General features: G+C 39.3%; 1 protein-coding gene across 4 annotated transcripts in view; it reads right to left on the reverse strand.

Annotated features, from left to right (window-relative positions):
- Positions 1-13371, reverse strand: part of DOK5 (docking protein 5) — a 179552-nt gene that overhangs the window by 152079 nt on the left and 14102 nt on the right. The window contains exon 2 of one of the 4 annotated variants that reach the window (XM_055265847.2): positions 8085-8438. The exons of the other annotated variants lie outside the window; for them this stretch is intronic. Within the exon in view, the coding sequence (XP_055121822.1) occupies positions 8268-8438 (171 nt within the window). The 3' untranslated portion in view covers positions 8085-8267. Of the gene's footprint in view, positions 1-8084; positions 8439-13371 lie in introns of those variants that run through there. 4 annotated transcript variants of the gene reach the window in all.

Here is a 13371-nt window from a genome sequence, read left to right on the forward strand (position 1 = left end):
TTATTAAGGAAAAAATCTAAATGAAAGCAACTTATGTAAAGATATGCATTGTAGTACTATTTATAATAATGATGAAAATATAATAAACAAGAATTCAAAATTAATAGAATATTTAACACAATGAAATACCATGCTGACAGGAATAAAAAAGAAATGTGGCCAATCTTTAAGTAATAATTAAAAGAGCTTTTCAACATTTATTAAGTGACACGAGGTAGGTGGAGAATAATGGATACAGCATATATACTATTTTTGTGGGAAAAAAATGGGGTGTACACACATAACATATATGCAAATATACCTATATATGTATATGTTGATATATGCTTGAAATATGGCTAAAAGAGAAGAAACTATAAAATTGATTGCCCTCTTGAGGAGAATTGGTGGCTCTGGGTAGACGGGTGAGAGAATCTTTCCTGTATACCCTTTTGAACTTTTAATTCTTGAATTTCGAGCCATGTGAATAACTATAAAATTTTTAATAGTGTTGCTATAGTAATCCTAAAATGACTCATTAAATGAGTGCATATCAAAGCAATGATACTAACCATTCATCTATTTTCTGGTTTACTCTGATTCACCAGTTATCTACTGGTACCAAGAATTACCTTATACATAGAAGGCACTCCATGAAAAGTCGCTGAATAGATGAATGAATGTGTGGTCTACATGGATCCACAAATGAATGTAAATGCATTAAATATACTAAACTACAAGAATGACTAGGTCACTGGTATAATGGTTATTAAATTGGTCTCAATTATTATTGTAGTTTCTGATAGGCCATACACATACCACAAACAGCCAGAGACGCACATTCTGTCAGTACAGGACTGACTCAAATGAGCATGCTCTCTCTTTATTAACCTTCTCAGTATTGCAGTGGAGGTAGACAGCTTTATCAATGGCATATAACTGATAAAGAGCATAAGCCACAAAACCAAATTCAATGCTTTCCATTGTTAGCAAGCATAGCAAGTAAATTACATTCAGAGTGTTAACCGAGGAAATAAAATTTGCTCAAAAGTCAGAAACCAATATTAAGTGTCTTCTTTCTAGTTTCAGAACAAATGAAATAAAAATGTTCATTGAAATCATTTGGTGGCATTTATTAATGTGCTGAACACAGCACAGCTCAGCATTGCTAAGTCATATTTAAGTTTTCTTTGGTTATAATGAAATTCCTAAATAAGTTAAATAATTTACAGAGACTCTAAATTACGGAAGTCACAAAACACTGTGTGTATCTTCATGCTAAGGGTCGAAATATACACATTGGACTCTACATATGACTTTGTTTTATTAGTTTGGGATCCTGAGCCACATCCTATAAGCAGAGCATGGATGACTGCAAAACAAATAGAACATCAGCTTCCTCTGTGGCCCACTGCCAGATTTCTTTTTTTTTTCTTTTTCTCTTTTTTTTTTTTTTTTGAGAGTGAGTCTCGCTCTGTCACCCAGGCTAGAGTGCAGTGGCGCGATCTCTGCTTACTGCAAGCTCCGCCTCCCGGGTTCACGCCATTCTCCCACCTCAGCCTCCTGAGTAGCTGGGACAGGCGCCCACCACCACGCCCAGCTAATTTTTTGTATTTTTAGTAGAGACAGGGTTTCATCATGTTAGCTAGGATGGTCTCGATCTCCTGACCTCATGATCCGCCCACCTCAGCCTCTCAAAGTGTTGGGATTACAGGCGTGAGCCACCGCACCCGGCCCCATTGCCAGATTTCTAGCCTTAAAACCTGGCTGTAATGTAAATTTTGGCCCATAGGGAAGTTAATTTGTAATATGTATTAAGGGCCATAAAAATATTCAAACTCTCTAACTTCATTATCACATCCATTCCAAGGAAACAATCTAAAACATGGTCAAAGTTACAAGCCTGAGTGTCGCTTTTAATTAAAAACAACTTAAATGTTTTTACTATCAAGTAAATTATGTACCTAGGTCATCATAGACTCCAAACTCAGTTTTAAAGTTAAAATGATGATTTGGGGAAGTATTTACAACATAACAAAATACATTTAAAAATATACACGGCCGGGTGCGGCTGGCTCAAGCCTGTAATCCTAGCACTTTGGGAGGCTGAGACAGGCGAATCACCTGAGGTTGGGAGTTCAAGACCAGCCTGACCAACATGGAGAAACCCCGTCACTACTAAAAATACAAAATTAGCTGGGCATGGTGGCGCATGCCCGTAATCCCAGCTACTCAGGAGGCTGAGGCAGGAGAATCGCTTGAATCTGGGAGGTGGAGGTTGAGGTGAGCCGAGATCGTGCCACTACACTCCAGCCAGGCTCCAGGCAACAAGAGCAAAACTCCATCTCAAAAAAAAAAAAAAAAAAAAATACACTGGGTATGATATTGTAAATATGTGATCATTGTAACCATGTGAAACTTTCAATGTTTAGGAGAAACAATAGGAAGAAATATACCAAAATGATAATTTTGTATTGGGGCAGTAGGTTCATATTAGATTATTAAAGGGAAAATATTGTAAAATTCAGCAAAACAATTACTATAAAAAGAAGAAAAATGTTTATCGACATCTATGGGGCCTTCCCTATTTTTTTCGTGTCCAGTGTTCAAATTTAGTTTATTATATTGGAGAAGATCTTGGTTATTAAGATTCTTCTAAAGATTCTAACTATGGAATTTAGCTTTAGTCTTTTTTCCTAAAGAAATAAACCCACAAAGAGTGCTCAAACCCCTGCTGCATCTTCTTCCTTTGTTTTTCAAGTCAGTTGTATGGCATTCACTTTGGTTTCCTTAAAATCCACTTTTTAACTTTTTTATTTAGCAACTTCTTGAAGTTTCTCCTCATTTTCAGAGGATCAGGTAAATAAAGCAGTTCGAGAACATATCTAAAAGAGACAATCTTCAAGTGGTAACCTGGGGTATTCAGCTAGCCCTGTTACTAATATTAAAATTACAAGGATTGGCTACAGGACTATGCATCAATATAGCAGAGATTAAGCAGAGAAGGCATGGATCTGAGCCCCTCGCTCCTCCTGTTCCGAGCTGGGCAATCTTCAGTAAATTGTGCATCCCTCCAAGCCCAAACTTCTTTATCTGTAAAATGAGTTCAATGACAACACATCAGAATAGACTGAGATTCCATTCAATCCCAGATTTAACCATTATGCTCTACTGCTACTTGGTCAAGTAATGTGATTAACCATAAGCGGTGGATGTGAGCACCTCGTTTGTGTAAATTTGATTATTAATCTGTGTCTTAACCTTACTAATGTACATAGAGGTGTTTTTAAATTGGCCATAGAGACAACATAAGTGAAACAGAGAGCCTCCCACTCAGTAATAATTCCACTAGCATTGGCTCCATAGCAGTACAAGAACTGCCATATTAGCAGAACATTCACAGATGCAGTCTTTGTGGGTGATGCCTGATTCACCCGCACTTCCTCATCCATCCAGCATTCTGATGAGACTTCTAGGTCTGTCTGTATCAGGGTAGGTATAAGTAACAGAACTAGCATGGACACTGGTACCACAAATACAAATTCAAACTCTATCCAATCCTTTACCCTGTCTGTAACTCTGGACAACTTCCAAATTCTTGGAGCCTGAGTTTCCTGAAAGCTTAAATGAAGTTAATAACACATGTCTTAAAGGATTAGTGAAAAGAGAATGAAAAAGATGATGAATACAGAAAATCTAGCATGGCATGTAAGAATCCTCCTCTCCCTCCCAAGGGAGTAACAGCAATGTTTAAACCTTATCCCAAGAGTTAAATTAAGAATTAATTGAACATTCCCAAGTTCAAATTCTAGGTTCATCTCTCTTGACCATGTGGCCTAGGACAAGCTTTGACAGTGTTCTGATACCCAACTTCTTCATCCATGAAATTGGGGTCACCGGTAGTAACTGTTTACCCTGTATAAGCATATAGTACTGTACAGAACCGGCTATTAGCCAGTGTCCCATTATTATTAATTTCAAACTCAGAAGGCTGATGCATATAGCTCATATCTGTCAATATTTCTGTATTTCTTTTTTGTTTGTTTGTTTGTTTGTTTGTTTGGTTGTTTGTTTGTTTGTTTTTTGAGACAGAGTCTCGCTGTCGCCCAGGCTGGAGTGCAATGGCGCGATCTCAGCTCACTGCAGGTTCCGCCCCCCAGGGTTCAAGCCATTCTCCTACCTCAGCCTCCCGAGTAGCTGGGACTACAGGCGCCCGCCACCTCGCCCGGCTAATTTTTTGTATTTTTAGTAGAGACGGGGTTTCTCCATGTTAGCCAGGATGGTCTCGATCTCCTGACCTCGGGATCCGCCCGCCTCGGCCTCCCAAACTGCTGGGATTACAGGCGTGAGCCACCGCGCCCGGCCTGTATTTCTATATTTGCATTACAAGTGACTGCACTTAAGTGACAATTAGATGGCTTTATTACTCCACGGGGAGGTGGGGGGAGTCTTTTTTGGTTAAAGACCCAAAATCTGTAAAAATATTAGCTTGTGAATGAAATAAGCTCAATGCAACATTATTTTCTCCTTCCCCACTTTCTATTATTGTCCTAAACAAAACATGCTCTTTATACAACTCACCAGGATCATGGTCCTTAAATATTGAATGTAATTTTGCTACACAAAAGCAAACACCAACACTTGCAGTGTGACAAAAATTAAAAGTAAACAAATTATCAAGGTACATTTTATTTCCAAATCAGCTTGATTTACTCTGAAAATATGACCCAACTTCCTCTTCCCAATTGCTCCATCTGACTACAGTCCCTCACTGACCCAAGCTGCAATTCTTAAATATATGAGCAGATGAATCCAAATCCCATCTTTCTTTCCTTTGACAAACTAGAATTGCTATTGTTCCCTTGGTAAACATAGTAGGATATGAAATAAGACAATTTAAGCCTCTAATTTATGACAATGGGAGAGATGTTGCTGAAAACCCTGAGCTATCAGTGCTTTTAATTAAAACAACATTAGTAATGGTCACTAAAGGAAAATATATTCCTTTGTAAATGTCAAGATTTATACTGTTTCTGCCAATGCCACAATAATTATGCTAAGGTGCAGAAAGTAACACCGCCTCACTAATTCTCCTGCCACACAAAATATACAGTGAAAGTGACAAATGGATTGACATATGGATGAACATGATCTGTTGCTCTCCAAGGTCCCAAAAGAAACATAAGAGAAAAGTTCAGCGATGTTACTGGATGATGTCTTTTGAGACAACACAATACAATATCTGAGTATGTACCCTTACCACATAGAGAAGGGATTTTCAAAATATTTTAACTTAAATAGGTTCACCAAAAGAAATCACCTTCCGACCACTGTTCCTCGTCTCTGGTCAATTAGGGTCATAATATTGTTTTTATTGTATTACAAAAGGTAAGAATGTACACTGTATAAATGAATAAATAATATAGATTACTAGATAAGCAGATAAATAAACACAAAAGCACAAAAATACAAAAGCAAATGACCACTCAACTCACTTCCACCCACTTCAAAACACAGTTCCTTTACCACAGTTACTATCAGAAGCCTTTCCTTTCTTCATTTTCCTACAAGCATGCAGAAATATGCATGTGGACACATTTGTGCCAAAATTCCTTTTTTTCTGACACTCACTTTTTTCCTCCTACTCCACAATATGTCAGGACAATTTTCTACAAGATATAGCAAATGGAGTAACATAGAATAGAGCAAAACATGAAAACTTCAAACTCATTAGTGGATGATTTTTTTAATCTTATAACAGATTATGCCACCTTTTAACCTTCCACTCCTCCATTTAGAAGATGTGTACCTATGCTTATGTTACACAAGTTTACACTTCAATTATAAGAGTTCAGAACTAAATATTCCAAAAGTAAAGTAGCTGCATGTTGTTCAGATGTAAGACTGTTTAAATTGGCATTTTAAATGGATGACAATTTTAGCCTACATAATGCATGAAGCAGTGTCTCTACGTTCGGATTCGGGTCTGTAGTATTCATTCACTGATTCATTAAGGACCCACTATGTTCCAGGGCTCAGGAATCCAGGTGAACAACCAGCCATGTCTGCAACTTCAGAATCTGCTTTTCAAAGTAGCTAATGGGTTATGAAAAGGCTCTACAGCAACTATTTTATTTAATGTTCAAGACATCCCTGTGATTCAGGAGCCATAATTATTGACATTGTTTAACTGAGGAAACAGAAATTAGGAGAGGCTAAGTAACGTGTCCAGGATCACAAGGTAGCCATGGTATAGAAAGATCTGTCTGTCCGCCACCTCCCACAGACGTTTATGCTCTGAGCCACCAAGTTATATGTTTTACAGCTTAAAAATGTGGTTACTAAGAGGCCAGAATCTTGGAGAAATCATGAAATCTCACTTGCCCTCATTTCCCCATCAGTAAAGTACAGGATTGGAGAAGTTAATATCAAATCTCTCTGTACTCTAAATGTCGATTTATGCTGGTTCCTTTTTTTCTTTTCTTTTTTTGAGACAGTCTCGCTCTGTCGCCCAGGCTGGAGTGCAGTGGCGTGATCTCGGCTCACTGCAAGCTCCGCCTCCCAGGTTCACGCCATTCTCCTGCCTCAGTCTTCCAAGTAGCTGGGACTACTGGTGCCCGCCACCACGCCCGGCTAATTTTTGTATTTTTAGTAGAGACGGGGTTTCACCATGTTAGCCATGATGGTCTCGATCTCCTGACCTCGTGATCCACCCGCCTTGGCCTCCCAAAGTGCTGGGATTACAGGCATTAGCCACCGTGCCCAGCTCTTTTTTTCTTTTTAAGGATTTCAAAACTTGAACTGATGTTATTCATCCAATATGTTCTCCCTTAAATTTAATATGATCTTCACTTGCATGCCTCTGTAGATCAGAGAATAGTAAGAAACATTTTTAATAACCGTTATATTCTTCCTATTAGTCTTTCTCCAGCTAATATGCCAGTGCCTTTCTCAGTCTAAACCTTTGGAAGATAAAAGGAGAAACTGGTATTTCTAACTTTGTATTCATAATGCCTATTTAAAATCAAGATCAAATTCCCTAGAATGCATGACCTCAACTTGCAGAAAGTTGACCCATTCTTGAGTTAATATTAGAGCAATTAGTCTAACAAAAGGTCTTTTCTTCATCTTTATAATATTCAACTTCATCTGTGTCTGAAAACTAAGCTTCAAAATTTAATGCCAATAAAACGTCCAATCTCCTTCACACACAGTTGATCCTGTGTCTGTCTCTCTAAAATGAATTTGACTTCAGAAATGTACTTCTGTATGATAAAGAACCTTTGCAGTCCTATGTGTAAAATTGTCAATCTCACTAAGAGTTACCCCAGAAGCCTGGGAAATGTACTTCTTTCTAATTTTATTTCAATTTTTTTTTTAGATGGAGCCTCACTCTGTTGCCCAGGCTGAAATGCAATGGCATGATCTCGGCTCACTGCAACCTCCAACTCCCGGGTTCAAGCGATTCTTCCACCTCAGCCTCCCAAGTAGCTGGAATTACAGGCACCCACCATCATGCCCGGCTAATTTTCGTAGAGACGGGGTTTCACTACATTGGCCAGGCTGGTCTTGAACTCCTGACCTCAGGTGATCAGCCCACCTTGGCCCCCCAAAGTGCTAGGATTACAAGCGTGAGCCACTGCGCCCAGCCACTTCTTTGTAAATCTTTAATCCATCTCAAAACATCTGCTTGTCAGCATAACTTCTATAATTCCATCTATCATACAAATATTCCCCAGAAATGTATAGCTGCCTAATAAAATTGACAGTTATGAGAAAAAATTAAAATAAAATATTCTCCCCTCAGTCAGTAGGCTACTTGATGGCCAAATACCCTGTTCAGGATTAAAGTGAAATTAATCCCACAAACAAAAGCATCTCTCTTCCCTCTGGCTACAACGAGCTATAACCAGCATTCCCTTTTTATGGTGATATAAACAGGTACTCAGGAAGAGCTGTTATTAGGCCTTTGAAGCAAGAAAAGCTAAAGTAACATTTCTTTAAGGCATAGAAATCTTGCCTACTGTTTGGAGCTTCTTCCTTCCAGAGAAAAACACGGTTGGTACTAACCCTTTACCCAGTGCAAATTCAATGTAATGAACCAGTTAAGGTATTTTCTTTTTTATTTTTTTTCAATGTATGAATCTACTGAGGAGATTGGGGCATTTTAATAACATAATAAATAAAATATGATCTACCAAATTTCCATTTTATGAAAATCAAATTAAAGAGCCATTTTAGTTTTGAGAACATTGAGTAAAATAAAGGGAGAACCACGAGCCAACAAATCAAGCCAGATTCTTGCAAAAGGTCTTGAATCCCTCTTTGGAAGGGTGGTCTAAAGTTGCAGATTTGCAATTACACATCAGGTTGCTGGAGACTGGGTTTTCCAGGAACAGATTCCAAGAAGGAGAGCTGCATGCAGGGTGTTCACTGGGGAGGGCTCTCAGGATCAACACCTTGGAGGGAGTCAAGGACGGGCACAGGTCAGCTGTGATGTACTCTCAGCAAGGTCTTCCAAAGAGTTTTCTCAGTGTATGAATCTACTGAGGAGATTGGGGCATTTTAACAACATAATAAATAAAATATGATCTACCAAATTTCCATTTTATGAAAATTAAACTGAAGAGCCATTTTCGTTTTGAGAACATTGGGTAAAATCAAGGGAGAACCATAGGCCAAGCTACCTTACCTAAAGGTGCCAGCCACCACACCCAACTCAGTACCAGCTCAGCTGCAAGCTGTCACTGAATCACACTCCAAGCAGCTGGGAGAAGGAATGCTTCACTTATTAAGACAGGGATGGAGATCTGGGAGGCAAACTATTCAAACCATGCTCACCACACAGGTCTGGCTCAATCATAGTCAATCTTCCCACAGTTAAGCAATGGATTCTGAAATGTCAAGCCCAATAGGAAAGGCTAAATATCCCCCAGATGAATGAGTCTTGCTAAGGTATCCAACTGCAGTTTTGAAGGAAATGGGTTAAAGTGTAGAACATCCAGCTCCTTCCCAGAAGGTCCACTGAACATTAAGAGTACAACAATAAAGCGAAGAGCTGGAAGGAAATCTTTAATTTATTCACTCATCATTCATTCAACAGACAGTTATTGAACATTTAATATAAGGGAAAAAGCAAGAAGCAAGACAAGCTGTGCCCTTGTGAAGCTCACAGGCTAGTGAGGCTAAAATTATCAAAACAACACTCTCAAAACAAGTATTTTTAAATAGCCATGAGTGTTATGAAGAAGTAATATAGGGAAGCATTGTCCAATAGAATTCTCTACAATTATAGAAATATTTTAATTTTTTTTTTTGAGACGGAGTCTCGCTCTGTCACCCAGGCTGGAGTGCAGTGGCATGATCATGGCTCACTGCCGCCTCCAACTCCTGGGCCTAAATGATCCTCCCACCTCAGCCTCCTGAGTAGTTAGGAGTACAGGTGCCAGCCACCACACCCAACAAAGTTTTTTAAATTTTTGTAGAGACGAGGGTCTCCTTATGTTGCCCAGGTTTGTCTCAAACTCCTGGCCTCAAGCGATCCTCCCACCTCAGCCTCCCAAAGTGCTGGGATTACAGGCCTGAGCCACTGCATTCAGCCTGGAAAAATATCTGTGTTGTCCAATACAGTAGCCACTGATGACTATGTACGTGGCTATTTATCACTTAAAACGTGGCTAGTGTGACTAAGGATTGGGTTTTTAAATTTCTATTTAATTTTAATTAAATTTACATGTCTACATGTAGCATGTGGCTACCCCTACCATTTAGATGGGGATGTGTCAGAAAAAGCATCTCCAAATCAATGACATCCCAGCCTGGATTTTCAAGATGAGCAGTAATTAGAGAAACTAAGAGTAAGGGGAAGAACTTGCTAGTCAATAGGAAGAGCACATATAAGGATGGTGACAAAGGAAAGAGCGCGTGGCTACCGGAGGAACTAAAGGAGGTGTGTTGGGCTCATGCACCGATTTGGGGGAGTATGGTGTGACACAGCGAGTGAACGCAGCGGGCTCTGGGTCACACAGTGTCCTGAGTACCGTTCAGAGATATTCACGTGTAAGAGGAAGGCAATGGAAAGTTGTAAGAAAGGTAGGATAGAATTAGATTCAATTTTTAGGTAATTAATTTGACATAAAGGGAACAGATTTGGGGGGTGGGGGATTGAGCCAAGGAGCAGAGGGACAAACACATCCTTTTCTTTTTTGGAGGGGGACAGAGTCTCACTCTGTTGCCCAGGCTAGAGTGCAGTGGCTCAGTCTCAGCTCACTGCAACCTCCACCTCCCAGGGCCAAGCAATTCTCCTGCCTCAGCCTTTCGAGTAACTGGGATTACAGGCGCCCGCCACCACTCCTGGCTAATTTTTTTTTATTTTTAGTAGAGACAGGGTTTCACTATGTTAGCCAGGCTGATCTTGATCTCCTGACCTCAAGTGATACACCGTCTTTGGCCTCCCAAAGTGCTGGGATTACAGACGTGAGCCACCGCACCTGGCCAAGAACATCCTTTAAAAGGTTGTTCTCTCTCTTCCCTCTGCTCCTAAAACACACACACACACACACACACACACAAAGCCACACTCTTACAAGCACTCTTTATCAGAGTGTACCTGGTACAACCTCTTTGAAGAAAATTTGTTTTATTTCTCAAAAGTGTAAACGTACACAACTTGGTAAGAGTAACTTCCTTTTTAGGACTTATCTTAGAAATACAGTATCATGTATGCGTGAGTGTATACCCAAGGATGTTACTGCCTCATTGTTTATATAGCAAAACCTGGAAACTACCTAAAAATGTCCATTGTTAGTGGACTACCTTAAAGAAATTGTGACATAGAAAAAATGAATGTTGACCATTCATAAAAATTTTTGAAAAGTGTTTCAACATAAAAGAAAAGGGACAAAGTATATAATAGGATTGTATAATATGAACCCATGTGTGTAAAACAAATTATATATATACACACAAGTACACGCACTTTTATACTTGCCTCTAATAAACATCTCTGTACTAATATACAAGAATCTACTAAGAATAACTAACCCCCAGGAAGTGAAACCAGTCTGGTGTTGGAGAAAATTTTTCTCTTCATTCTATCCTTTTTTGTGTTGTTTTATTTCTCTACCGTGTATATGTAATATAAAATAGTGGTTAAATTGAAAGAATTTATATATATGACATATGAATTTATATATATGATATATATGTCATCTACATATGATATCCTTTGTTGTAGATAGAGTGGGTCCATTTTCTTTCTTTCCCTCCCTTTGTCTTTCTTTTTCTTTCTTTCACTTTCTCTCTCTTTTTCTCTATTTCTTTCATTTTTTGCCATTCTTTGCCAGAAATTAAACTCTGCTTTTTCTAATATCAGATCACTCTTGGAATCCAAAGTAAAGAATAAATTCAGTTGTTTGGGTCTGATTCAAGTCATGGCAATTTTGGAGAAAAATCCCAAGTTTTCTCTGCTGTTTTCCACTCAGGAAGCCAATGGTGGGATGCTGGGGAGACCCACTTGGGACTGAATAGAATGTTCCGGGTACTTGAGATGCTCTTCACATCCACAGTCACACTTCCTGAGCGGAGGTGAACAGCTGGTGGGGGAAGGAGGGCAGGCATTTCTGTGTCCATCTTCCGCAGTGGAAGCCGAGGTGTAAGCAGTTCAGTGACATGGTCTGCTCATAGCAGATGGCCGGCAGTAGGACAGGGGTGAAAATTGGGCCCTTCTCACCCTGGCCAGGTTTCTCTTCTACCAGTTTGGCCTGTGCTGGGGACTGCAGCTGTGATATTGCCAAAAGGCTACAAGAATCAAGAATCACGCAATAGAATTCCACAAACCTTTTGGAATTTCTTGACATATATGAATATGTGTATGCATTCTATGCTAGGGTGACTCGCCTCTTTCATAATTTAACATGCAAGATGTTATTTCAGGTTTTCAATTCTTCACTTAAATATTTATTGAGCACCTACTGTGTGCTCAGATACTATTCTAGCCACTAAGAATTCAGCTATGAACAAAACAGAAAAAGACCCGCTCAGTGCCTGTGGTTACTAGAAGAAACAAGCAACAAAGAAATGAATAATTTAAGAAATCATTACAGTTGTGAGGCATGATCCTGCATGCAATTAAAAAGGAGTGAGACAGAGAATACCTGAAGGAGACCACCTGAGATTGGATGATCAAACAGTTCCCTGGGCAGGGGACTTTTGACCTGACAATGAGGTCAGAGCCTGCCATGGAAGAATGTTACTGACAAAGGGAAGCGTGAGATGGCAAAGACGTGGACGGAAAAGAGTTCACCATTTGAAGAGTGAAAAGTAGATGCTGTAGCCAGAGCTTAGAGAGAAAGGAAAAGAGGCTGGGCACGGTGGCTCACGCCTGTAATCCCAGCACTTTCGGAAGCCGAGGTGGGCGGATCACAAGGTCAAGAGATTGAGACCATCCTGCCCAACATGGTGAAACACCATCACTACTAAAAATACAAAAATTAGCTGGGCGTGGTGGCATGCGCCTATAGTCCCAGCTACTTACTCGGGAGGCTGAGACAGGAGAATTGCTTGAATACGGGAGGCGGAGGTTGCCGTGAGCCAAGATCATGTCACCGCACTCCAACCTGGTGACAGAGCAAGACTCCGTCTCAAAAAATAAAAATAAGAGAGAAAGGAAAAGAGAGGCTCAAGATACCAGATATCCAGGAACAACATAAATGCAACATTCAGAAATTATATCTAGCACTCAGTACAAACATTCACATCATCCCCTACCTCCCACTCCTGCCACACAGCTAGACACACTTGAAGCATTTTATAAGATTGACCAAGAATATAGACTGAGTTGTATTAGTCAATATGTATTTATCTGATTAAATTTAAAATATATATGTATATATGTATGTATATGTATATATGTATCGTTTCATTCAACATACATTTATCAAAAGTGCAAATTCATAATTTAATTTTTTGAGCAAAAATAAATAAAGTAACAGTTAACATATAATTTATCCTATCTTTTAGGTAAAAGATTTCCACAGAGCCATTTCCCAGGAAGGTGTGTTTTAAGAAAGTAAATTATGATTTATATGTTTCTAAATGCTCACTAAATAACTATTTTTTGAGTTGAGTAAATATTATTCTTAAAAGAAAATATCCTGCACAACTGAAAAGATTCTCATTATAAAATGCCCTGAAACTCAGCCTCAAGTTAGGGAAATCTATATACAAATGAGTCCATTTCTCACCTAGTAGACTGGCAAAACGTTGAAAAGGCTCTCAGGCATAATGTGACAAAATGGGAGGAAACGGGCTTTCTTGTGCATGGCTGGAGAGCATCCTCCAAAACAACTTTCATGAAATTCTACGTGTCAATACGCTTGGAACAGTAAGTCC

This window comes from Symphalangus syndactylus, chromosome 24 (assembly GCF_028878055.3).
Source record: "Symphalangus syndactylus isolate Jambi chromosome 24, NHGRI_mSymSyn1-v2.1_pri, whole genome shotgun sequence".
NCBI lineage: Eukaryota > Metazoa > Chordata > Mammalia > Primates > Hylobatidae > Symphalangus > Symphalangus syndactylus.